General features: G+C 46.2%; 1 protein-coding gene across 1 annotated transcript; it reads left to right on the top strand.

Annotated features, from left to right (window-relative positions):
- Nucleotides 1–782: 782 nt before the first annotated feature.
- On the top strand, nucleotides 783–26513 carry LOC117354960 (zinc finger protein 501-like). Its single transcript, XM_033932918.1, has 4 exons — nucleotides 783–1116; nucleotides 4428–4554; nucleotides 23755–24981; nucleotides 26500–26513. Exons 1-4 carry the CDS (start codon nucleotides 1093–1095, stop codon nucleotides 26511–26513), a joined length of 1392 nt encoding a protein of 463 aa, XP_033788809.1. The 5' UTR covers nucleotides 783–1092.
- The last annotated feature ends 1475 nt before the right edge of the window (nucleotides 26514–27988 follow it).

Consider the following 27988-nt stretch of genomic DNA (forward strand, 5'->3'; position numbering starts at 1 on the left):
GGAGGGCCTGGGATCCCTCCTGCCCGTAATGTAGTGCGGGGTGGGGTTAGGGGGTCGCCGTGGCCAGGAGGATTTGGGCTCCCTCCTGGCCCGATATTGTTGGGGAGTCGGCGGTCCTTCGGGGGGAGGGATGTATCGGACGTCGGGGGGGGGGGGGGCATCAGGCTTTCAGGATGGGGACAGACCTTCAAGGGGGGACAGTGCAGGGAAGTCAGAGAATTTATATTAATTAATTTTTTCTCTGCGTGTTTTGTTTTTGTATAGTTATTAACTAATATTTAACTAAGTTTTAAAGTTTTAAAGAATGTTTCCTTTATACGTAAATAAAGAAAAGTGAATGGGATTGCAGTGGCGGTGACGGGGCGGTGAATGGGGTGGCAGTGGCGGTGACGGGGCGGTGAAGAGGATGGTGAGACGGGGACGGGGCGGTGACGGGGATGGTGAGACGGGGACGGGGCGGTGACGGGGATTTTGAGACGGGGACGGGGCGGTGACGGGGACCAATTTTTTCACCGTGTCATTCTCTACTTTGGATTACAAGCATGCTTCCAGAATGAATTTTGCTCCCAAACCAAAGTTTTACTGTAAAGAGAAAAAAAAAAGAAATCAAATAGAAGTAAATAAACAAGGAAATAAATAAATAAATGGAGGGGGGGGACAGGAACAGGGGGCACAATGTATTTATGTCTCTAGGGCCCACCAAACAAATAATCCTGCCTGCTTCCAACCTTGCTCCTCCTTCCCTCCCTCTCTCCCCGCGCCAGGATCATTCTGACCAATGAGTGCCAGTAGGAGCTGAAACTCCTCCTCCTCCTCCTCTCCCTCTCAGTGATAGTGGATCAATTTCTGACCAATCAGCACTGAAAGGAGCAGAACCGAGAAGACAAGTCTGCGTCTCTCAATCAGTGTGAAGCACCGCCTCCCCTTTGTGATGTCATCAGCCTGTACCCAACAGGAAACGAGCCTTAGAGCTCCAAATCTCACTTCCTGTCTCTTTGTTCCTTCTGCCACACGACAGGAGAGAAACCCTCAGCCGGAGAAAGAGCCCCAGATTCATTTCTAATCCTGGAAAGAACAAAAGCAGAGAGGAAAATGCCCGAGGGAGCTTCTGCCCAGGTAGGAGAGTCCCCCAGCTTCTTCCTTCTTGTTACAACACTGCTGCAGCTTTCTGACCTGGGATAGTGCAGAGTCAGGACCCTGAGCAGACCTGGACTGAGGAAAGACACTTTGGGACCCTCCTGAGGGGAAGGAGAGAGATCAGAGTCTCACAAGGGGAGATTGTGGGATGTGACTGCTTCCTTTTGCTATAGTCCTGCTCTGGGTCTGCAAATTATATACACACAGAAATCTTTCCCTCTGCCCTGCTGAGTCCAGCGTTGAGAAGTGCTCTGGGGCTGAGTGTTATGTGGTTGTGAATGATATACACCCAAAAGCAATTCTCTTTACCTCATGAATCCCAGCACTGGGAGGTCTCCTGAAATATAACTCTGTTCTGGGATAGTGCAAGGCAGGATTAATTAATTGAGGGCACCCTAGCCCTGTCCTACCCACATCCTACCCATACCCTGCCCCCCCCCCACACATTTATTTACCTGTTTTCTTCTTTACTTCTTTATTTCCACTTGTATTTCTTTTTTTCTTTTATTATAAAATTCAAAACAAAGATTACCATACCAGTACCAGTGTACAGTTTTAGTTCTATGCAAGCCCCAAACATCTCTGAACAAAACCCCCCTTTTGCCCAGGACTTTAACTTTAAACCCTTTCCATACATATATAAAAGTGTTCAAATGCATTGTAAAGCAGTAATACTATCCGAAACATAAGTCTATATTAATAACCAAGTTTGCAACTTCTCTCAACTGCCTCACTCTGTTGTCAAACTGTAACCCATATGTATGTATAAAAATACGTACATATGGGTAATTCCTCTAGTATGTTCCACTCCATGTATGTTAATTTGTAACAAAACAACAAGGCAAGCGGTCCACCAAAGAATCCAACGTGGAACAAAAGATCGGCAGCCAATAAAGAGATTCAAATCAGGTATATTCAAGGTGCTCCCAGGAACCATGCCTGATGCATTTCGCCAAACAAGGCTGGTCAACGCTAACAGAAAACCATATCTTTCATACACACAGGACACAGAACCACCCTCACCCAGTATGGAATAAGTAATCACAAACTAAACTCCCCACCCCCTTTTTACAAAAGCACGGAAGAGGTTTTTAGCGCTGGCTGGCGGGCTGAATGTTCTGTGATGTTCAGACAATCATAGGAATTCTGTGACCATTGGAGCAGTGCAAAGCATTCAGCATTCTGCCTTGTGTTATAAACTGAAGGAACGGTACAGTTTAGGGGTGAAGAAACAGGGGTGCATATCCCCCAATACTGAACAAAATATAAAGATAGCAGATTTGAAAAAAAGAGAAATAACAAATCACGTTACAAATTAACAAATAAAAATAAAACAAAAAATGGAAAATAAGATACCATTTTATTGGACTAATACATTTTTAAATTAGCTTTCAGAGGTCAAACCCTCTTTTCTTTCCTTAGGTCAGTATCCTGTCCTGAGGAAGGAGAATTTTGTCTCTGAAAGTTAGCCAAAAATATATTAAAATTAGTCCAGTACAAGGATCACCATTTCTATTTCTAAACATTTATCAACACAGCTACAATATTACTTTATCCTAAAGCAATAAAATAGATTTTTTTTTTCTACCTTTGTCATGTGGTTTCTGCTCATCTTCTTGTCGTTCGCTTTTTTCTATCCAGTGTCTGCCCCTTCCAGAAAATATCTACCTCCCTCTGCCATCTCTCCTCCTGCTCCCCCGCGCCCCCTATTGGTCTAGCATCCATCATCTTCCCTCTGTTCCCCCCCATGGTCTGGGATCTCTCATTCCATCTCTCCTTCTCTCCCCTTGTGGTTTTTAGCGTCTCTCTCTTCTCATTTACTCCACTCAGACCTGATATCTGTCTCCCCCGTTTCTGGGAATTCTCCTCTCTCTTCCCTTCTCTGTTCTTCCTTCTCTATTTCCTGCCTCCGTCTAAATTAAATTCTTTCTTACTATTCAATCCTCAGTTTCCTTCTTTTTACTGTGTCTACTCACAGCTTGCCACCCCTTTCCTTCATCCCTCCTCTATCTCACTAATTCTATCTTCTTCCCCCCATCCAGCATATGGGAAAGTAGCATCAGTGGTGATGAGGTGAGGGCTCCTGAAGCTGATGGCACAAGTTCTCTCTACTTCCATCATCTGCCCCCTTCTCTCTCTCTCTCTCTCCACCTCAGGCAATTCCATCAGTTATCCTGCCCCCCTCAGTGAATTGCCTGGGGTGGAGGGAGGGAGAGAAGAGGGCAGATGATGGAAGTGGGAAGAACTTGTGCCGTCAGCGTCGAGCGCATGCAGGAAAGCAGCAGTGAGGGGCTAGAGGTTATCTTCCTTTCATTCAAGTCCTTGCCACCCTCCGTCCCTTGGTCGGTCCCACAATTTCCAGCATATTCCCCTCCCTCCATTCTTGTAGCCCAGCATTTCCTCTCCTGACATCTCCCTGTCCTTTTTCCTTCACTATCTTCCTATCCCTTCTCTCTTCCCTCCTGTCCCTCTCCCCATAATCAATCATCTCACCACCTCTCTTCCCTCCCCCTCAGGGTCGAAGATTGCTTCCGCTCTCTTTCCTGCTGTTCTCTCCCCCCGTCACCCTATGATCTAGCGCCCCTCCTGCCGTTGTCCAACATTTCCCCTTCTCTCCCTCCCTCTCATCCCCTGCTCCAACATACCGTATTTCGTCTGCCCTTCCATCTTCCCCTCCCAGGCCTGCCGACTTCCACTGATTTATTGCTTTCTGCCGCCCCTGCCAAAGACTGTAAACAACTTGAACACACGCCGCAGGGCTCTAACAGTGTGCGTGCCGCTGACGGCTTCCTTCCTCCGCCCTCATGACATAACTTCTCATTTGGTTGATGGAAGAGGAGGGAAGCACTGTTAGAGCCCTGCGGTGTGTGTTCAAGTTGTTTACAGGTTTCGCCAGCAGCGGGAGAAAGAGAGAAAGCAGTCGCCGGCTCTGTTTCTCCGATCAAGTGGGGGAGCCCGGTGTTGCCAATAGAGGGGGGCCCAGTGTTGCCGATCGAAGGGGGGGGGCCCGGTGTTGCCGATTGCTGCTGGTGGGAGCTAGGCTGTCGCTGTTTGAAAAATGTTTTTTTTTTGAGAGGTCTCTTTTTGTGGGCCCCCCTGACCATTTTGGGCCCTAAGCAACTGCCTTCTTGGCCTATTGGGTAATCCGGCCCTGGGTAGTGTGTTACGTCATTGTAAATTATGTACACCAGTACATTTTCCTTCTCCCCAATGAGCACCAACCCTGGGAGGCTTCTTTATGGAAGTGTTGCTGCAGAAGATGCTGAGTGTGATTCTGGTTTATATTTTAGAAGCAGGTGACATTTGAGGACATCACTATCTCTTTCACCCAGGAGGAGTGGGCGTATTTAGATGAAGAGCAGAAGAAGCTCTACAGGGAGGTGATGAAGGATAATTATCAGATGCTGATCTCTCTGGGTAAGAGATAAATTTACTTCCAGTGCAATAGGAATGCTATGATATTCCAAAAGAGATGAGAATTATCACTGGGAAGACTCCCAGATCCAGATCTACCTCTCCACACCAGATATTTCTACAGGAATCCAGATCCTAGTCTCAGCATGTCTTATCTGAGATTGATGCCTGGATATCTCACTGCTATCTCAAACTGAATATGGGGTTTGGCCAGATACAACTGACCTGGATTGGCCACCGTGAGAACGGGCTACTGGGCTTGATGGACCATTGGTCTGAACCAGTAAGGCTCTTCTTATGTTCTTAAGTACAGGACCTCCTTAGGGGGAAAACTGCTTTTGTGAAGTTACTAGGGCTGCTCGTTGAAAAGGGGGTTATATCATGCATTTTATCAGTCTCTGAATGTGCGTGGAGAAACTCCTTTGAAGTACATGCCAATTTCAGAGAGCTGTTCAATGAGGAGAGGATGACTTTAGAATTGTCAGTGTCCTATTTGCAAAACATTTTTTTAAGCATTCATCTCTAGGCAGTGTAAGGTTTAGAGTAGTTCCTTAGAAATGGCAATGTTCTATGCATTTCCTTCAATTCCTTTAATCATGGCAGCACTTCTCAAATTTTAACAGGAATCAGCCACCATGATACTCATCGCACCTCAGTGGCCTACAAATGAGCAAACAGAAGTCAATCACTTTGCAAGTCTTTCCAACACCACTGTCACAGAACGAGGGCTTTCTACTGCATCCCAATCTACTTTCTTTAGCTCTCACAGCATGGTATCTCTCTCCCAACCAGTAGATACCCTTTTGCTCTCTGCACCAGTGTCGGCTATTATTGAAGCCTCCAGAAAGCCATCAATACAGCACTACCATTTCAAGTGGACTCGCTATTCCTTATGGTGTAATGCCAAATATCTGGATCCAGTGACCTATTCTGTTCCGGATTATCTCCTACACCTCTCTAATTCTGAATTAAAGACTAATTCAGTGAGGATTCATCTCGGTGCTATAATTGTTTTTCACACACAAGCCTGTAGCAGTACATCCTCTGATTTCTAGATTAATGAAAGGGTTTGTACAATATCAAGCCGCCTAAGAAACCTTCAATGGCTTGGATCCTTAATAAGAATATAAGAACTGCCATCTCCGGATCAGACCTTCGGTCCATCAAGTCCAGTGTTCAGCACACGCGGAGGCCCTGTCAGGTGTACACCTGGCGTAATTTTTAGTCACCCATATTCTTCTATGCCTCTCGTAAGGAGATGTGCATCTAGTTTGATTTTGAATCCTAGGACGGTTGATTCTGCAATAATCTCCTCTGGGAGAGCATTCCAGGTGTCAACCACTCTCTGAGTGAAGCAGAACTTCCTGATATTAGTCCTGAACTTGCCCCCCCTTAGCTTCATTCCGTGTCCTCTTGTCTGTGTCAAATTTGACAATGTAAATAGTTTTTTCTGCTCTATTTTGTCGATTCCTTTCAGTATTTTGAAGGTCTCGATCATATCCCCTCGCAGTCTTCTTTTCTCAAGGGAAAACAATCCCAGTCTCTTAAGTCGATCCTCATATTCCAGTTTCTCCATACCTTTTACTAGTTTTGTTGCTCGTCTCTGCACCCTCTCCAGCAGTTTTAGGTTGGGAGACCAATGTTGGACACAGTATTCCAAGTGGGCTCTGACCATTGCTCTATAAAGTGGCATTATAACTTTCTCCGATCTACTTGTGATTCCCTTCTTTATCATGCCCAACATTCTATTTGCTTTCTTTGTGCTGACAGTTTCAGGGTCCTATCTATCAGTACACCCAGGTCTTTTCTTGTTCGCTCTTACCCAGAGTTGCACCTGACATTCTATACTCGTGTTCCTTATTTTTACTGCCTAAATGCATCACTTTGTATTTCTCCACATTAAACTTCATCTGCCATTTCTTCACCCATTTTTCTAACTGACACAAATCTCTCAGGAGTTCCTCGCTATCCTTTTGCGATCTGATTGCCCGGCATAGCTTTGTGTCGTCTGCGAACTTGATGATTTCGCTGGATATTCCTTCTTCTTGGTCATTTATACAGATATTAAATAAGATCGGCCCAAGTACCGAGCCCTTGGGTACACCGCTAGGCACTTTCTCCCAGTCGGAGAACTTCCCATTTATGCCCACTCTCTGTTTTCTGTTCTGCAGCCATTTGCCTCTCTATCTTTGTATATCCCCCTCTGTTCCATGGCTTTGTAGTTTCCTGAGAAGTCTTTTGTGTGAAACTTTGTCGAACACTTTCTGGAAGTCTCAGTATATTATGTCCACCGGTTCTCCACTATCAATTTGTTCATTCATGGTCTTAAAAAATTGAAGTAAATTCGTTAAACATGATTTCCCTTTCCTGAAGCCATGTTGACTTGCTTTCATCGGGTCGTGTGTATCTAAATGCCGGACTATGCTATCTTTAATCAGTGCTTCAACCATCTTTCCAGGGACAGGCATAAGGCTCACAGATCTGTAGTTGCCCGATTCTTCTCTCGATCCTTTTTTGAAAATTGGCGTGACGTTCACTATCTTCCAGTCGTCTGGTATCTGTCCAGTTCTAATTGGCAAGTTTTTGCAATAACTCTCCGATTTCAACTTTCAATTCTTTTAAGACTCTCGGGTGAATTCCATCCGGTCCAGGAGATTTGTCACTTTTAAGTTTTTCGATATGGTAGTATACCTGGTCCAAGTTCCTAAGAGCTATTGTGTATAAGTGCAAGGGGTGGTGTGCAAATAGGCAGGGAATGAGTGGGCTGTGGGTGATTCCTATACTTACAAAGCTGTAGATTACTGTTGGAGCACTCAGATTTTTGGCACTTTTATAAACATAGAAACATAAAAGTCTTTTCTCCTTTGTAATATTTATGCACCGAATGTCTATGATAAAGTATTTTACACTCGCTTGTTTAAAGCGCTGACCGGGTATTCTGGTGTACAATTGGTGATGGGAGGTGATTTTAATATTGTCCATGATCCCTGTTTAGATAAGTCTGATCCCCGTCCCCATGAGCGCAGGGATTCTTCTAAGGGTATTCCCCTGCTGTGTTCTTCTTTAGATCTGGTGGACATTTGGCGCACGTTGCATCCCGGGGAACGTGATTATACACATTTGTCTCGGGCTCATGGTACCCAATCCCGGATTGACTATTGGCTCTTCTCTTCTAGCCTTTTCTCTTCGGTAAGAGATACGGGGATTGGCCCATATTGCGTTTCTGATCATGCTTTTGTTTGGAGTACTTTGGATGTAGGGTCGGAAAATGTGGGCTCCCGGAGATGGCGGTTCCCGCCCGCGTTGTACAAAGACCCAGGGTTTTCTGATCATCTGCTTCAGAAGTAGACAGATTATCAACTTCACAATGTGGGTCATATGGATGATCCTGTCCTGTTCTGGGACGCAGCCAAGGCTGTGCTCCGTGGGGAAATAATCGCGTATGCTAGTTTCAAGAGGAGGGCACGGGATCGGGAGATCTTACGCTTAGAAAAACAGGTGAGGGCTGCTCGGATGTGGTATGCTTGTGCTCCGACACCTTGGCGACGTAGTAATCTATTGGCGTCTCAGGCTTCATTGAATGAGTTGCTGCAGGCTCGCTCTGCTCGTTCGATGCTATATTTTAAACATCAATTCCATTTGCATGGCAATAAGGGGGGTAGGCTGTTAGCTAATCTGGCACGTACGGCGGACGGTCCTCGCAGAGTGCTGCGGGTGGTGGGGGAGGGGGGCGAATTGGTTGGCTCGGATGCTGCGATAGTGAAGGTTTTTCGCACCTTTTATCAGCAGTTATATTCCTGGTCTGACGAGCTGGACCTACCTAGTGCTCTTTATTTAGATAATGTTTCTGTGCCTCGAGTGACTGCTCTTCAACAACAGCGGTTGAATGTGCCCATCTCCACTGATGAAGTGGCCTTGGCAATTCAATCTAGTCAGTTGTGGAAGGCACCGGGACCGGATGGCTTTCGAGCTGAATTCTATAAATTGCTTTCGTTGGAGATCACTCCTCTTCTGGCCTCCACCTTTACTGTTTACGTTGCACAGGGATCTCTGCCATTGTCTTTACGCGATGCTCACATTGTGCTACTCTTGAAACCGGGACGTGATCCCACCTTGGCGGGTTCCTATCGTCCGATTTCCCTCCTTAACTTGGAAGCCAAATTTTTTGCGAAAATTCTGGCCAACCGATTGGCTCGAGTCCTCCCTGACCTGGTCGATGATTCTCAGGTTGGATTTGTTCGGACCCGCCAGAGCTCCAGAAACATCTGCCGTCTTTTGACTTCCTTGGAGTTTGTCGCTTCTCGTCGCGTGCCTTTTTGTTGGTCAGTTTGATGCAGAGAAGGCCTTTGATAGGGTCTCTTGGCGCTTCATGTTTGCCACGCTTCGGCATTATGGTTTTGATGGGTTCTTTCTCGAGGCCATTATTGCTCTCTATGCTTCCCCGTCGGCGGCACTTTGGGTGAATGGTATCCTTTCTGAGTCTTTTGATATTTGGAAAGGTACGCGGCAGGGATGTCCTTTGTCCCCTTTATTGTTTGTTCTTACGTTGGATCCGTTGATTCGGGAAGTGTTGCAGAACCCTGACATTAGTGGGGTTCATATTGGTCGGGAGTCTTTTGTGGTTTGTGGATCATCGTAGGCGACTCCATCATACGACATGTGGACAGCCACACCGCAGGAGGAAGAGAGGACAGAGTTGTCACCTGTCTGCCTGGAGCAAGAGTGAAGGATGTGACCAACAGGATCTCCAGGATCATAGATGGAGCAGGGGGAGAGGACACCGCTGTACTTATCCACGTGGGAACAAATGATGTGAGCGGGCGGAAGTATGACAGGGAAGAGATGAAGGGCCAGCTCCGCTCACTCGGAAGACAACTGAAGATCAGGGAGGTGAAGGTGGCCTTCTCTGAGATCCTCCCAGTACCAAGAGCGGATGGAAAGAGACAAGGGGAATTGCAAGTAATCAACGCCTGGATGAGACGATGGTGCGAAGAAGAAGGCTTCGACTTCGTGCGCAACTGGACGGCGTTCTGGGGAAAAAGCAAGTACTACAGAAGGGACGGACTACACCTCAACAAGGAAGGAGCAAGAGTTTTGGCAGGCAACATGAAGAAGGCAATCGAGAAGGCTTTAAACTGAAAGATAGGGGAAAGCCGACAGTCGACCACCGGTCGATGGTACGGATAGCAGGATGCCCCGGCGAAGAAGCCAAGGACTACTACTCCTACACAAGAGAAGACGACCTCACAGCCAATAAGGGAGAAAAAGCAGGAAGGGACAACTCAGACACAGGAGGGGACGACCACACAGCAAACAAGGGTGATAACACAGGAGCAGTAAATGATACCGTAATTGAAACTACAGGGACAGCCAAGAGTAGAAGGTCCAAAAAGGTAACACGAAGGGAACTTAGATGTATGTATACGAATGCTAGAAGTCTGGGTAACAAAATGGGGGAACTAGAGACAATAGCAAGACATGACATATTGGACATCATTGGCATAACAGAAACATGGTGGAATGAAGAAAACAAATGGGACACAGTACTACAGGGATACAAACTGTATAGAAGAGATCGAGTAGGGCAGAAAGGTGGAGGTATTGCTCTATATGTTAAGGAGGGAATAGATTCTGTTGAAATGGTTACAACAGAAAATGAAAGAGAAGCTTGAGTCACTCTGGATCAAAATTCCTGGTCAATATGGTGCAGATACGAAAATTGGCCTTTACTATCGTCCCCCAGGACAGGCGGAGGAAACTGACTCAGAAATGATGGAGGAAATCAAACAAGAATGCAAGACGGGCAATGTAATTATATTGGGAGACTTCAATTTCCCAGGGATAGACTGGAAACTAGCAACCTCCAACTGCGGCAAGGAAGCCAAGTTCCTGGAGGTGCTAGGGGATTGCTTCCTGGAACAAATGGTAAAAGAGCCGACAAGAGGCAACGCCACCTTGGACTTGGTCCTAAATGGCCTCACGGGACCGATAACAGAAGTGGAAGTCATGGTTCCACTGGGAACGAGTGATCACAATGTAATCAACTTTAAACTTGACATCGGGAAAGGGAAACATGCCAAAACCTTAACCACCACCTTGAACTTTAAAAAGGGTAAATACGATAGCATGAGAGCCATGGTAGAAAAACGACTCGAGAAGATGGTGGACAAACTTGAAACGGTTGATCAGGCATGGACCCTACTGAAAAATACTATCACAGAAGCACAAGATCTCTACATTCCGAGGATTTCCAAAGATCAGAGAACAAAGAGAAAAAGAGAACCGGCATGGCTTACCATACAGGTGAAGGAAGCCATAAAAGAAAAGAAGGACTCTTTCAAAAAATGGAAATGCATAAAGACAACCGAAGCCTGGAACAAACATAAAGATGATCAGAAGAAATGTCACAAGGCGGTGAGGGATGCAAAACAGGAATATGAGGAAAAAATAGCCCAGGAGGCCAAAAACTTCAAGCCCTTCTTTAGATACGTGAAAGGGAAAAAACCTGCAAAAGAGGCAGTGGGACCCCTGGACGACCAGGGAAGAAAAGGGTACATCAAGGAAGATAAACAAATCGCAGACAAACTAAATTCCTTCTTTGCGTCCGTCTTTACGAAAGAGGACACCTCAACAATACCTGAAGCGGAGAAAGTGTTTGCAGGAGAAACAGAAGACAGCCTCACCACAGTTGAAGTGGACTTAGACCAGATATATTATCAGATCGACAAACTTAAAAGTGACAAATCCCCTGGACCGGATGGGATTCATCCGAGAGTCTTAAAGGAATTGAAGGTTGAAATCGGAGAGTTATTGCAAAAACTTGCAAACCTGACAATCAGAACTGGACAGATACCGGACGACTGGAGGATAGCGAACGTCACCCCAATTTTCAAAAAAGGATCGAGAGGGGAACCGGGCAACTATAGACCTGTGAGTCTTACGTCTGTCCCCGGCAAGATGGTTGAAGCACTGATCAAGGATAGCATAGTCCGGCACTTGGACGCACACGACTTGATGAAACCCAGTCAACATGGATTCAGGAAAGGGAAATCATGTTTGACGAATTTACTCCAATTTTTTGAGACCGTGAACGAGCAAATTGATAGTGGGAAGCCGGTGGACATAATATACTTGGACTTCCAGAAAGCGTTCGACAAAGTTCCACACGAAAGACTTCTCAGGAAACTACAAAGCCATGGCATAGAGGGGGATATACAAAGATGGATAGGCAAATGGCTGGAAAACCGAAAGCAGAGAGTGGGCATAAATGGGAAGTTCTCCGACTGGGAGAAAGTGACTAGTGGTGTACCCCAGGGCTCGGTACTTGGGCCGATCCTTTTTAATATTTATATCAATGACCTGGAGGAAGGAACATCCAGTGAGATCATCAAGTTTGCAGACGATACAAAACTATGCCGGGCGATCAGATCGCAGGAGGATAGAGAGAAACTCCAGAGCGACTTGTGTCGGTTGGAAACATGGGCAGAGAAATGGCAGATGAAGTTCAATGTGGAGAAATGCAAGGTAATGCATTTAGGCAATAAGAATAAGGAATACGAGTATACAATGTCAGGTGCAACTCTGGGGAAGAGTGAACAAGAAAAGGACCTGGGTGTACTGATAGATAGGACCCTGAAGCCGTCGGCACAATGCGCGGCAGCGGCAAAGAAGGCAAATAGAATGTTGGGCATGATAAAGAAAGGAATCTCGAGTAGATCGGAGAAAGTTATAATGCCGCTTTATAGGGCAATGGTCAGACCCCACTTGGAATACTGCGTCCAACATTGGTCTCCCTACCTAAAGAAGGATATAAAACTGCTGGAGAGGGTGCAGAGACGAGCAACAAAACTGGTGAAGGGTATGGAGAAACTGGAATACGAGGACAGACTTATAACACTAGGATTGTTCTCCCTTGAGAAAAGGAGACTGCGTGGGGATATGATCGAGACCTTCAAAATACTGAAAGGAATCGACAAAATAGAGCAGAGAAGATTATTTACATTGTCCAATTTGACACGGACTAGAGGACATGTAATGAAGCTAAGGGGGGACAGGTTCAGGACTAATGTCATGAAGTTCTGCTTCACTCAGAGAGTGGTTGACACCTGGAATGCCCTCCCAGAGGAGATTATGACGGAATCGACCGTCCTAGGCTTCAAGAGCAAACTAGATGCATATCTCCTTAAGAGAGGCATATAAGGATATGGTGGACTATAAATTAAGCCAGGTGTACACCTGGCAGGGCCTCCGCGTGTGCGGATCGCCGGACTTGATGGACCGAAGGTCTGATCCGGAGAAGGAAGTTCTTATGTTATGTTCTTATGAGAGGCATAGAGGGATATGGGTGGTAAAACTACATCAGGTGTATACCTGAGTGGGCCTCCGCGTGTGCGGATCGCCGGACTCGATGGACCATGGGTCTGATCCGGAGATGGCAGTTCTTATGTTCTTATGTTCTTATGTTCTTATGTTCTGCTTTTGCGGATGATCTCCTTGTACATCTTACTAATCCGGTTACAACCTTGCCTGCTCTTTTGATGACGATAGCTGAGTATGGGGATTTTTCCGGTTTCCGGTTGAATTTAGACAAGTCTCTAGCCCTTCCAACCTCCCCGGAGGTCCGGGATTCCTGGCCGGGGATATTCCCATTGCGTTGGGCGACCGGTGCTTTTCGTTACTTAGGAATCCAATTGACCTCTTCGGTTGATTCCCTTAAGCAGACAAACTTACGCCTGCTCTTTGATTATACTCGTCAACGGCTGGACCAGTGGAGATTTTTTCCCCTTTCGGTGCATGGTCGTATTCACCTTTTTAATATGATTATATTTCCCAAATGGCTGTATGTCCTGCAGTTATTGCCTATACGTTTATTGCAGACGGATCTTCGGGCATTTTATAGACTTCTTTCTCGGTTCCTTTGGAATGGGAAAAAACCGCGGATGCAGTTCCGCTTTTTGATTGGGTCTTGGTCGAGGGGGGGCATGGGTCTCCCCGATTTGCAGAAATATAATCAGGCTTGCCTGCTCCGTTATCTTGGGGATTGGATTCTGGACCAGGACGTTTATACTTGCTTTGCTTATGAACGGGCGTACTATTCTCCTTGGCATTTATCTTCCCTGTTACATGCGCCTCGGTCTTCCGTGCCTTCTTCCTTGCGCTCTAGCTTGTTGTTAGGATCTTTACGTGATATCTGGAAGATTTTGGTGTTGCATTTAGGAGGGAGGCCGGGGGTATCTGACCAGTTGTCTCTGCAGGGAAATCTTCAGTTCTTGCCAGGTACTTCTTCGGCTTCCTTTAGGCGTTGGGCCCAACTTGGAATGACTACTTTGGAGCATGTCCTCACCGAGGCTGGGACTCTCTGCTCTTGGCCGGCATTTCGACTCCGGACGGGGATTCGGGAAACTGACTTTTTTGCATATCTACAATTAGACCATTATGTTCATTCCTTGAGGGCGGAGGATTTGCAGCTGGGTTTGGGCGGCCGACTTCGCTCATTTTTCGCTAGTTTTGCAGAAGGGGGGCTTTCAGTTTCAGCGTTGCATAAAGCCCTCTGTTTGTTGGCCCCGCCTCGCTCTTGGGACTCTTTGTGTGTACGGTGGGCCCCGGATTTGGGCCTCTCCCGGCGGACTTGGATGTGGGAGGTCTTATTCGGCGCATCCCAACTATTTCTGTTTCTGCTGAACTACGGGAATGTCAGTTTCGGGTGCTCCATAGGGCTTACTTCACAAAGGTTCAGCTGTTCCGCTCTGCCTTATATAGAAACATAGAAACATAGAATATGACAGCAAAAAAGGGCTGTAGCCCATCAAGTCTGCCCACGCTAATGACCCACCCCCAGACTTCACCCGGCTAGAGATCCCACATATATATCCCATTTCTTTTTGAAATCGAGCACGCTGCTGGCGTTAATCACCTGCAATGGAAGTTCATTCCAATGATCGACTACCCTTTCGGTGAAGAAATACTTCCTGGTGTCGCCATGAAATTGCCCACCTTTGATTTTCAGCGGATGACCTCTTGTGGTTGAAGGTCCTTTAAGAAGGAAGATATCGTCTTCCACCTCGATGCGGCCCGTGATATATTTAAAAGTCTCAATCATGTCCCCCCTCTCTCTACGTTCCTCGAGCGAGTATAGTTGCAGTTTATTCAGTCTTTCTTCATATGGGAGGTTCTTGAGTCCCGAGACCATCCTGGTGGTAATTCGCTGAACCGACTTGATTCTCCGCACATCTTTTTGATAATGTGGTCTCCAGAATTGAACACAATATTCAAGATGAGGTCTCACCATGGATCTGTACAGGGGCATTATGACTTCGGGCCTCCGGCTGACGAAACCTCTACGGATGCATCCCACCATTTGTCTAGCCTTGGATGCAGCTTTCTCCACCTGCTTGGCAGTTTTCATGTCTTCACTAATGATTACTCCCAAATCACGTTCTGCCCTAGTCCTAGCTAAGGTCTCACCATTCAGAGTGTAAGTTCTGCATGGGTTTTTGCTGCCAAGGTGCATGACCTTACATTTTTTGGCATTAAAGCCCAGCTGCCAAGTCGAGGACAAATGTTCCAATAAGAGCAGGTCCTGCTCCATACTGTCGGGTAAGGTGCTTTATCTACTATGTTGCATAGTTTGGCGTCGTCGGCGAATAGTGTTATTTTACCTTGAAGCCCTTGAGTCAGGTCTCTTATGTATATGTTGAAAAGGATCGGTCCCAAGACCGATCCCTGTGGCACTCCACTGGTCACCTCCGATGTATTGGAGGGGGTACCGTTAACAACCACCCTCTGGATTCTACCGCTTAACCAGTCATTGACCCATGTCGTCAATATCACTCCCAATCCCATCGAAGTCATCTTGCTCAACAATCTGCGGTGCGGGACACTATCAAAAGCTTTGCTGAAGTCCAAGTACACGACGTCTAGAGACTTCCCCATATCCAGTTTCCTTGTAACCCAGTCAAAGAAGCTGATCAGATTGGATTGACAGGACCTTCCCTTTGTGAATCCATGCTGCTGGGGATCCTGTAGATTCTCCTCGGTCAGGATCGTATCTAATTCTTGTTTAATAAGTCTTTCCATGAGTTTGCTCACTATTGAGGTGAGACTGACCGGTCTGTAATTCGCAGCTTCCGTTCTGCAACCTTTTTTGTGCAATGGAATGACGTTAGCTGTTTTCCAGTCCATGGGGACTTTTCCGGTACTTAGGGAAAAATTGAACAGCACGGATAGTGGTTCCGCCAGGACATCACACAACTCCCTAAGAATCCTGGGGTGTAGATTGTCCGGTCCCATGGCTTTGTTCACCTTGAGCTTTGATAGTTCGCCATGGACGCTGCTGGGTGTAAACTTGAAGTTTTGAAACGGGTCTTCCGTGGTTTGCCTTGCTTGCAGTTGTGGACCGGTCCCCGGCGCCTCACAAGTAAAGACTGAGCAAAAGTATTCATTTAGTAGTTTGGCTTTATCAGAATCCGTTTCTGCATAGGTCCCGTCTGTTTTCCTGAGACGTACTATCCCATCTGTGTTTCGTTTCCTGTCGCTAATGTATCTGAAGAAGGATTTATCCCCTTTTTTAATGTTTTTCGCTAGTTGTTCTTCTGTTTGAATCTTGGCCTCTCTGACTGCTGCTTTGACTGCTTTAGACCTGGTCAGATAGTCTTCTTTTGTCACCCTGTTTCCTGTATGCTTGTAGGAAATAAAAGCTTTTTTTATTTCCTTGACAAGATCCGAGATCTCTGCAGAGAACCACTGGGGCTTGTTCTTCCTCCGTCGTTTACTTACTGTTTTTATATAGCGGTTTGTTGCCTCATGCAAGGTGCATTTCAGGATTGACCACATAGCCTCTACATTATTGGTTTCAGCTTGGTTTTGTAGCGCCTGATGGACAAAGTCTCCCATGCGTTTAAAGTCAGTGCCCCGAAAGTCGAGGACCTTTGTTGCTGTGTTTGATCTAGTGAAGCCTATCTTGATGTTGAACCATACCATGTTGTGGTCGCTGGAGGCTAGTGTATCGCCTACCGAAACTTCTGAAACGCTTTCTCCGTTGGTGAGTATCAGGTCCAGTGTCGCCCGATCTCTGGTGGGCTCCAGCACCATTTGTTTGAGTCGCGCCCCTTTTATGGAGGTTAAAAGCCTTCTGCTGCCGCTGGTAGTAGCGGAAAGTGTCTTCCAATCAGCATCGGGCATATTGAAGTCCCCTAGCAGAACCGTGTCCCCGCGTAAAGTGATGTTCTCAATGTCTTTGATTAGTTCCATATCCCTGTCTTCCTGCTGTTTTGAGGGCCTGTATACTACACCCAGATACAAGCATTTTTCGTTTCCTCTGGCCAGGTTCACCCAGAGTGATTCCCCGGTGTAGTTGACATCTGTGATTCTGGTGACTTTGATGTTATCTCTAGTGTATAGTGCTACCCCACCCTCTATCCTTCCCTCTCTGTCCCGACGAAGTAAGTTGTATCCTGGTATAGCCATGTCCCACCCATGTGAGTCTGTGAACCAAGTCTCAGATATCGCTATTACATCGAGGTCGGCGTTCGTTATCTCTGTCTCTAATTCTAGAATTTTATTGCTTAAGCTGTGTGCATTAACATACATAGCCCTCCATACTTTATGTTTGCTAAGACCCTGTGTAGAATTTCCCGCCTGAGTTTGAGTGGCTTTTGTATGATTGTTTTTACTGTGTGAACTTACCTCGGTCTCAGAAATGGAGTGTCGATTCACCTCTCCTGGAAAATTACTTACTGTGCTAGTACATGAGTGCGTACCCTTGACCGACTCGGCTCAATGTGAGAAATGTAATGCTGCCCCTAAATCCTTCTTTCACGCTTTTTGGAGTTGTCTGATTGTTCAGTCCTTCTGGAGGAGGGTGGTCCGCTTTTTGGAGGCTCTGTTGGGCTGTTCCATTCCTCTTACACCAGTGGGGTTTCTTTTAGACAAATTTGAGGCTTTTCATTTATTGCCTGGTGTAGGCAGTTTATTCCTGCGGAAGGCGGGCTTGGTGGCCAAGAAGATTATCTTGACCGAGTGGGTGTCAGCTGACCCTCCTGCGTATTGGGCCTGGCGCAATCGGCTGCATACCTTGATGTTACTAGAGAGGGGTCAGGTGCGTGCTTCCTTTCGTCAATCCAAGATTTTTCTGCGGGTCTGGAGGCCCTATATCTATTCTCTGTCTCCTAGAATTCGGAGTTCGATTCTTAATACTCTGAGGCTTTGACCTGATGGAGCGGTGGGCGTTGTTGCTCTGGGGTGCCCCTCCCTGGCCGAAGACCTCCTATTCCTTTATTTCTCTTTATTCTAATTTTAGTTAGGGGATGGGGAGGGGAGAGGTCTGGCATTTCTTCTCAGGGCTCATCAGAGTACAGGGCTCTGTTTGTATGGTATCTTTGTATATATTGTCTATGCCTTTTCATAGGTCAGCGCTTGCAGTTCTCTGCTATCAGCCGTACACATTCTTGCTTTCTCCATCATCTCCTTTTTTTTAATTTTATTTTGGAGGGGTGTTGGGTTGGGTGGAGGAGGGATGGGGAGAGAGTTGGGCGGGAAGGGGAGAGTTTGGAGAGTTGTTGTCTACTCGCTGCACCGCCTGTGCCTTTCTTGTGTTTCTTTGCTCTGTTTATGCTGATATTAGAAGCATATCTGTATTTAGCTAGGCGATGATGGACAATTTCTTGACATTTGCTCCAGCTCTCCCTGTTTTCTCTGACCTAGAAACATAGAAACATAGAAAGATGACGGCAGAAAAGGGCCACAGCCCATCAAGTCTGCCCACTCCATTTACCCACCCTATTAAGTCTGAGTGCTAATGACTTAATTCCTTAACTCGACCGTCGCAGGGATCCCACTGGATGTCCCATTTATTCTTAAAGTCGAGCACACTGGTGGCCTTGATCACCTGCACCGGAAGTTTGTTCCAGTGATCTATCACCCTTTCTGTGAAGAAATACTTCCTGATGTCACCACTAAATTTCCCTCCTCTGAGTTTGAGCGGGTGCCCCCTTGTGACCGAGGGTCCCTTGGGAAAGAATATATCGTTTTCCACCTCTACACGACCTGTGACGTACTTGAATGTCTCGATCATGTCACCCCTTTCCCTGCGCTCCTCTAGGGTATAGAGCTGCAGCTTGCCCAGTCTTTCTTCGTATGAGAGACCCTTGAGTCCAGCGACCATCCTAGTGGCCATCCGCTGGACCGACTCAGCTCGAAGCACATCTTTCCGGTAATGTGGCCTCCAGAATTGCACACAGTATTCCAGATGAGGTCTCACCATGGTTCTGTAGAGTGGCATTATGACTTCAGGTTTGCGGCTGACGAAGCTTCTATTGATACATCCCATCATTTGTCTTGCCTTGGATGAGGCCTTCTCTACTTGTTTGGCAGCCTTCATGTCTGCGCTGATGATCACTCCCAAGTCCCGTTCTTCTGAAGTCTTAGCTAGTATTTCTCCATTCAAGGTGTATGTTCTGCATGGATTTCTGCTACCGAGATGCATGACCTTACACTTCTTAGCGTTGAAGCCCAGCTGCCATGTTGAGGACCAGTTTTCCAATGTGATCAGATCCTGCATCATACTATCTTTGAGATTGCTTTCATCTACTATATTACACAGCTTGGCGTCGTCGGCAAACAGTGCTACTTTACCCTGTAGTCCTCGGGTCAAGTCCCTTATGAATATGTTGAAAAGGGATGGTCCCAGGACTGAGCCCTGCGGCACTCCGCTAGTCACTTCCGATGTCTCAGAGAGGGTGCCATTGACCACCACCCTCTGAAGTCTTCCACTCAGCCACTCCTTGACCCATGCAGTTAGTTTCTCACCTAACCCCATTGATTTCATCTTGTTTAATAGTCTACGGTGTGGGACACTGTCAAAGGCTTTACTGAAATCCAAGTACACTATGTCCAGAGACTCTCCCAAGTCCAGCTTTCCTGTCACCCAGTCAAAGAAGCTGATAAGATTGGACTGGCATGACCTGCCCCTAGTGAATCCATGTTGGCAGGGATCCCTCAGATTCCCCTCATCCAGTATTGTGTCCAGTTTGCCTTTAAGTAGGGTTTCCATGAGTTTACACACTATTGATGTGAGACTCACTGGTCTGTAATTCGCAGCCTCCGCTCTGCATCCCTTCTTGTGTAGAGGAACAACGTTGGCAGTTTTCCAGTCCAGGGGGACTCTCCCCGTTCTCAGGGAGAGATTGAAGAGCATGGCTAACGGTTCCGCCAAAATATCGCATAGCTCTCTGAGCACTCTTGGGTGCAAATTGTCCGGTCCCATGGCTTTGTTCACCTTGAGTCCTGACAGTTCTCTGTAAACATCAGCTGGTGTGAACTCAAAATTCTGAAATGGGTCTTCCATGCTTTGCTTTGCTTCCAGCTGTGGCCCTTGTCCCGGTGCCTCGCATGTAAAGACTGAACAGAAGTAATCATTCAGTATTTTGGCTTTATCGGAATCTGTTTCCGCATAATTCCCGTTTGGTGTTCTAAGGCGTACTATCCCGTTTGCGTTCTTTTTCCTGTCGCTAATGTATCTGAAGAAAGATTTGTCCCCTTTCTTAATGTTCTTTGCTAGAGTTTCTTCCGTTCGAAGTTTGGCCTCCCTGACTGCTGTTTTGACCGCTGCAGACTTTGTCCTGTATTCAATGTTAGCTTCTTTTTCCCCGGTGCGTTTGTATGAGAGAAATGCTTTTTTCTTCTCCTTGACTAGGTACGAGACCTCATCTGTGAACCATTGGGGTTTCTTTTTCCTTTGTTGTTTGGTTACCGATTTTATGTAGCGGATAGTTGCCTCATGAAGGATCGATTTCAAGGTTGACCACATAGCTTCCACATTATCAGTCTCTTTTTGAACCTGCAGTGTATGATAGATGAAATCTCCCATGCGTGTGAAGTCGGTGCCCCGGAAATTGAGTACCCTTGTTTTTGTTTGTGATCTAGGGAAGCCTTTCTTAAGGTTAAACCATACCATGTTATGGTCACTAGTGGCTAGCGTTTCTCCCACCGAGACCTCCGAGACGCTTTCCCTGTTCATAAGTACCAGGTCCAGGATGGCCTGGGCCCTTGTGGGCTCTAGTACCAGTTGTTTGAGCCATACTCCCTTCATGGACGTTAATATCCTTCTGCTATCACAAGTTGTCGCTGAGAGTGTGTTCCAGTCTACATCAGACATGTTGAAGTCTCCTAACAGAACTACGTCCCCCCGTAAGGTGATATTCTCCATGTCTTCAATTAATTCTGTGTCTATGTCCTCCGATTGTCTTGGGGGTCTGTATACCACACCAAGGTGTTGGCATTTTTCTCCGCCTCTGGCCAGGTTTACCTAGATGGATTCCCCAGTATACTTGACATCCGTGATCCTGGTTGTCTTGATGTTCTCTTTGATGTAAAGTGCTACCCCACCTCCTAACTTACCCTCTCTGTCTTGCCGAAGCAGTTTGTATCCTGGTATAGTTATAGCCCACCCATGAGAGTCTGTGAACCATGTTTCGGATATTGCTACTACGTCTAGATCTGCATTAACTATTTCTGTTTCTAGTTCTAAAAATTTATTCCCTAGGCTGCGTGCGTTAACATACATAGCTCTCCACTCTTTCTGATTTTTAAGCTCCTGTAGTGAGCCACCCATTGGAGTTAAAGTGTCTCCTAGCGATTCTTTTGCATTAAGGGTACTTACCTCAGACTTGAAAGCGGAGTTTTGGTTTGCCACATCAGGATTGTTACTTACTGCTCCGGTGTAAAAATGGGTACCCTCCCCCGACTTACCTAGTTTAAAGCCCTTTGAAGTAGGCGGGCTAGTCTGTGTCCGAAGACGTTCTTAACACTGTTGGTCAGGTGGAGTCCGTCTGGTCCCTGTAGTCCCTGTAATGCCTCTCCGTGATTCAGGAATCCGGAGTTCATTTCCTGGCACCATCGTTGCAGCCACTCATTCGTCTTCTGGATGCATTCGTCCCTGCCCCTTCCTCTGCCCCTAACAGGAAGAATGGAAGAGAATACTACCTGTGCTCCTGTCTGTTTCAGTCTCTTTCCCAGTGCTCCGAAGTCTGTAGTTATGTCCTCCAGGGTGTTCTTGGCAGTGTCATTTGTTCCTACGTGGATGAGCAGCATGGGGAAGTGGTCCTGGAGCCTGAAAAGTCTATCGAGACAGGTGGTTACATCTCTTATTCTGGCTCCGGGCAGACAGCAGACCTCCCTCGACTGCATATCCGGTCTGCATATTGGTCCCTCGGTGCCCCTCAACATGGAGTCCCCAATGACTATTACTCTACGCTTCTTTTGGGGGTGTCGATCCATTGTGCCCGGAGATGGAGATGTGTGCTGATCCTGGTCCATATCTGCGTCGGTAGTCTCTTCCTGCAAGACCTGGAATCTGTTCTTCAGGCTCAGATGTGGAGTCAATGTGGAGCTGCCCTGGTGAGAGAAAGAGTGAGAAGGTGAAGAGATTGTGAATGGGGGGGGGGTCTCCTACGTTTACCTGTGGAGGAGGTCACTAACTGCCAGGAGTCAGTGTCTCCATCCATCTCCTGAACTGCAACAGTTGGTTTCTTTGACGACGGCCCTGGAGTCATCATGGGAGATCCGTCATGGGCTCGTTCTGAGATTTGGGATAGTTCCTGCACTATCCCATCTATATAGGCCTCATCCTCTCTGATGCCTCTCAGACGTTTCACCTCCTCCCTGAGGCTTCTTAGTTCCTGCACGATGTCGTCATCCTGCTGGCCGATCTCCTCTGTCTGTGTAGAGGCCGTAATGTACTGCTGTGGGATGGCCTCGGTCTGCACGGAGACGTCCTTTCCCGGTGCTGTGTTCTCCTCCGTCTGTGCGTAGGCTGAGGTCATCTCCCGGATTACCTCCATGCAGGGGATGCCGACCTTGTTTGTAGGTTTCATACTCCTTGTTCGCCCTGCCATAACAACAAAAAGGGAGAGAGTAAATGTGAGAGTATAAGAGATAGTATGAGAGATAGTATGAGAGTAAGAAAGAGAGTAAATGTGAGAGTATGAGAGATAGTATGAGAGGTAGTATAAGAGTATGTGAGCTTAGGGCCTCTGAGGGGTAAATTTGAAAAGTTAGGTTATTAGAGAGATCTGAGCAGTAGAGTGTCTGGAATAAAGGATTTGCCCTACAGTGTCCTGTTGCCCTGGATTGGGCTCTTCTTAAGGCTCTTCGCAAAGGCGCTCTCGCTTTGCCGCGCGCCGAATGGCTGCGCGCCGTTGGCTCGCCTCCTTTTATGGAGGAGCCCTGTCGCAAGCTGCTGACACGATGGGGGTGGGCGGAGCGACTCTCGCCGCTACCCCGATGCCTCCTTCAGCTGTGCTGGCGCTTCTCCGCTCCCCTAGCGCCTCGCACAGTTCACCCTTGCCTCCTTTCTGCTCTCCCCTCCTCTCTGATGCCTGCCTCTGCCTCGTGCAGTGCTAGCAGCAGCAGCGCCCGTTGGCTCGCCTCCTTTTATGGAGGAGCCCGGTCGCAAGCTGCTGACGCGATGGGGGTGGGCGGAGCTCCTCTCGCCGCTACCCCGATGCCTCCTTCAGCTGTGCTGGCGCTTCTCCGCTCCCCTAGCGCCTCGCACAGCTCACCCTTGCCTCCTTTCTGCTCTCCCCTCCTCTCCGATGCCTGCCTCTGCCTCGTGCAGTGCTAGCAGCAGCAGCGCCCGTTGGCTCGCCTCCTTTTATGGAGGAGCCCGGTCGCAAGCTGCTGACGCGATGGGGGTGGGCGGAGCGACTCTCGCCGCTACCCTGATGCCTCCTTCAGCTGTGCTAGCGCTTCTCCGCTCCCCTAGCGCCTCGCACAGCTCACCCTTGCCTCCTTTCTGCTCTCCCCTCCTCTGTACATATTTCTGCTGCTTTTGTATGTTTATTGTAACTTTAATAAACAGTTTGAACGTAAACATAGAAACATAAAGTATGACGGCAGAAAAGGGCCGATAGCCCAAGTCTGCCCACTCAAGAACCCTCGAGAATCCATGTTTTAAGAATTCCTCCGGAGCAACCCCACCTGTCTGTCCCATCGTCCCTTAACTCCCTTAACTCTACTCACTGCCATTTCCAAGGAACAGCTCACAAACTTGCACTGTCTAAAGATAAATGCTCAAAAATGTTTTGCAAATAGGAAACTGACAATTCTGGTCCTGTATAACTTATCTTTCATTATATATAAGTCTTATCTTAGAAACCACTGCTGTTTTCTAACTCATGAGAAATAACTTCTGTTTATATCCAGCAGATCATCAGATCCGACCTGAATGGCAGAGAATAAAGAGTCAAAGAGAAGATTCGGTAGAAATGGACCAAATCCAAACAGAGTCAGAAAATATCTATGAGAATATTTCCCTGAGACCTGACAACATAACAAAGAATTCTAAGCAGGGATCAAAGGAACAGAGAAACCCTGCAGGAGCCACAAAGGAGGGAGTCACTATGTGTGAGATAAATGATGGTAACATCCCTGAGGACAAGAGACACCTAGCAGAGAGACCCTTCCAAATTCATAATAGTGGTAAAGTGACTTCTGAATTCCTCCATGGCAAGAAGAAAGGAAAAAAACACCAGAAAGAACTCCAACTGCATAAAAGTGATCATAAAAATGAGAAACTATTTACATCTGCTGAGTGTAATAAAAGTTTCACTCAGCTTTCAACTCCAAAAAGTCAGAAAATGATCCACACAAGGTACAGACCATTTACGTGTTCTGAGTGTAATAAAAGCTTCACTCGGCTTTCAAATCTAAAACAACACCAAGTCATCCACACAGGGTGCAAACCATATAAGTGTACTGAGTGTAATAAAAGCTTCACTCAACTTTCAGGTCTAAAAAAACACCAAGTGATCCACACAGGGAACAAACCACATACGTGTACCGAGTGTAATAAAAGCTTCATTCGCCTTTCAGGTCTAAAACAACACCAAGTGATCCACCCAGGGTACAAACCACATACGTGTACTGAGTGTAATAAAATCTTCACTCAACTTTCAAGTCTAAAAAGACACCAAGTGATCCACACAGGGTACAAACCACATACGTGTACCGAGTGTAATAAAAGCTTCATTCGCCTTTCAGGTCTAAAACAACACCAAGTGATCCACACAGGGTACAAACCACATACGTGTACCGAGTGTAATAAAAGCTTCACTCAACTTTCAGGTCTAAAAAAACACCAAGTGATCCACACAGGGTACAAACCACATACGTGTACCGAGTGTAATAAAAGCTTCATTCTCCTTTCAGGTCTAAAACAACACCAAGTGATCCACACAGGGTACAAACCACATACGTGTACCGAGTGTAATAAAAGCTTCACGCTCCTTTCAGGTCTAAAACAACACCAAGTGATCCACACAGGGTACAAACCACATACGTGTACCGAGTGTAATAAAAGCTTCACTCTCCTTTCAGGTCTAAAAAGACACCAAGTGATCCACACAGGGTACAAACCACATACATGTATGGAGTGTAATAAAAACTTCACTCTCCTTTCAGGTCTAAAAAGTCACAAAATGATCCACACAGGGTACAAATCACATTCGTGTACTGAGTGTAATAAAAGCTTCACTCATCTTTCAAGTCTAAAAAGTCACAAAATGATCCACACAGGGTACAAATCACATTCGTGTACTGAGTGTAATAAAAGCTTCACTCATCTTTCAAGTCTAAAAAGTCACAAAATGATCCACACAGGGTACACACCACATTCGTGTACTGATTGTAATAAACGCTTCACTCAACTTTCAAGTCTAAAAAGTCACAAAATGATCCACACAGGGTACAAACCACATACGTGTACTGAGTGTAATAAAAGCTTCATTCGCCTTTCAGGTCTAAAACAACACCAAGTAATCCACACAGGGTACAAACCACATACGTGTACTGAGTGTAATAAAAGCTTCACTCAACTTTCAAGTCTAAAAAAACACCAAGTGGTCCACACACGGTGCAAACCATATAAGTGTATTGAGTTTTAAAAGCTTCACTCAACTTTCAAGTCTAAAAAGTCACAAAATGATCCACACAGGGTACAAACCACATTTGTGTACTGAGTGTAATAAAAGCTTCACTCAACTTTCAAGTCTAAAAAACACCAAGTGATCCACATAGGGTGCAAACCACATATGTGTACTGAGTGTAATAAAAGCTTCACTCAACTTTCAAATCTAAGAACGCACAAAATGATCCACACAGAGTACAAACCATATACGTGTACTGAGTGTAATAAAAGCTTCACTCTCCGTTCAGGTCTAAAAAAACACCAAGTGATCCACACAGGGTGCAAACCATATACGTGTACTGATGACATTTCTACTCCCACTTCATACCGAGCCACTGGAACCAACTGCCCCCACAAATCAGATTCCTTGAAGGACTCCTCAGCTTTAGGAAATCGATAAAAACATACCTCTTCACCTAACTCACCTGCCCGTGACCCATGGATTTTAAAGAAATGTTTATTGGTGTCACATTAGGAAAAATCTTGTATTGATCAGTTTTGCACTATGGCAAATTGTGACCTGTAGACTGTATATTAATATTAGACCCCCTACTATGTGTCAAGTTATGGTAAAATCTTATATTGTAAACATGTGCTGTAATTATGGCAAGTCATAACCTGTTAACTATATAGTATGTACGTCTATCCTGTAACCCGCTCTGTACTCTTTGGGGAAAACGGGATAGAAACCGAATTAAATGAATAAACAGCGTGTGAGGCAACTGTAAACCAAGAAGGACAAGTGTGGAAATACTGAAGTTTGCTTTATTCCTAATAAATAGTTTGCTCTCTGATTCTGTGAGTTAACAGGATCAGGCCAAAGTGAAAATGAATCTTCTGGGTGTTTCTATGCCGACCTCTCCTGCTAATCCTGTTACACTCCCATGACCCGCCCCTTTTTTGGTTTGCAAGTAAGGTTTCAGGTGCAGATCCAAACAATTCAATTGCTCATGTAATTTGGGTATAATCTGGTTTTCCATTGCTAGTCTGGATCACGTAATTTGGGTACATGACCAAAATTCTGCATGCAGTTTTGGGAGAGCTTTATAGATGTGAGGAGGGGTGTGAGAAATTAAAATATTAATACCTTTCCAATGTTGTTAATTGTTGCAAAATAATACATAAAAGAACCTAACATGGGGGATGTCTGGAGGAAGGGGAGAATACTGTTATCACTTTTTGTCTGATTTGCTGGCACATCTTTGAAAAATGTAATAAATATATTTAAACATAAAAGAACATAACGTTTACATATAATACATCTAATCAGGTGTAGTTAAATAAAAAAGAAAATATATACATATAATTGTAATAGGTTAGAGTGTCATATAATAAATATCCTGTGGAGGTAACAAAATGCAAATAAGGATAAATGAATGAGTGGTAATAAAAACCAAATGAAATACAGTAAAACCTTGCTTTGCGAGCATAATTCATTCCAGAAGCTTGCCTGTAATCCAAATACTCGTATATCAAAGCCAATTTCCCCATAAGAAATAACAGAAACTCAGACGATTCGTTTCACAACCCAAAACCTTTAATACAAAATACTATACGTATTTGTATTGCAAAACCTCGCTCATTTAGAACAGTCACTATACTCCTGCAGTGTCCGAGAGAGAAGAAGCATCGGCTCAGTTGCGATGTGTGTATACTGTGTGTTCTTATATTTCAAGATAAACAAATAATATAGAACAATATAACACTACTAGCTTTATAGCCCGTTACATTTACGGGTGCTAGAATATATGTGTAGTGTCTGTCTTTCTCTCTCTGTCTCCTTAGCCGCTTTCTGTATTTCTGTCTTTCTTTCTTTCGGCTGTCCACCACCACCTCTTGCGTGCTCCCCCTGTCCATTCTCCCTTCTTTTTACCTCCCCTGTGTCCACCAGCACACCTCCACTGCTCCCCTTATCCAGCAGTTGCCCTTCTCCCTTTGTTTTACCTCCCCCCTTGTCCATCAGCACCTCTTCCTGCACCCCCTGTCCAGCAGTAGGCCTCCCTTCATTTTTCCACCCTATCCATCAGCACCTCTTCCTGCTCCCCCTGTCCAGCAATAGGCCTCCCTTCCTTTTTTCCCCCTTGTCCATCAGCACCTCTTCCTGCTTCCTCTGTCCAGCAATAGGCCTCCCTTCATTCCCCCCCCCCCCGTTAATCAGCACCTCTTCCTGCTCCCCCTGTCCAGCAGTAGGGCTCCCTTCTTTTTCCCCCCCTGTCCATCAGCACCTTTTCCTGCTCCCTCTGTCCACGGGAGTTAGTACAGGCCCGGTCTCTGCCGTTCTCCCCGGAGTTTTTTATTTACTCGGATAGAGAGTCCTTGCCCCCCCCTTCACTTCCCGCGGGCCCGACTACGAACCTGGTGATTGCAGCAGCGTGTGCAGCAGTCTTCACATGCTGCTTCGGGTCCTTCTACAGCCCTGATTTACTCTGGCACATCCCTGATAATTTCATAATGCATTTACAGTGAGGATTAAAC

The sequence above is a fragment of the Geotrypetes seraphini genome, chromosome 2, assembly GCF_902459505.1.
Source record: "Geotrypetes seraphini chromosome 2, aGeoSer1.1, whole genome shotgun sequence".
Taxonomy (NCBI): Eukaryota; Metazoa; Chordata; class Amphibia; order Gymnophiona; family Dermophiidae; genus Geotrypetes; species Geotrypetes seraphini.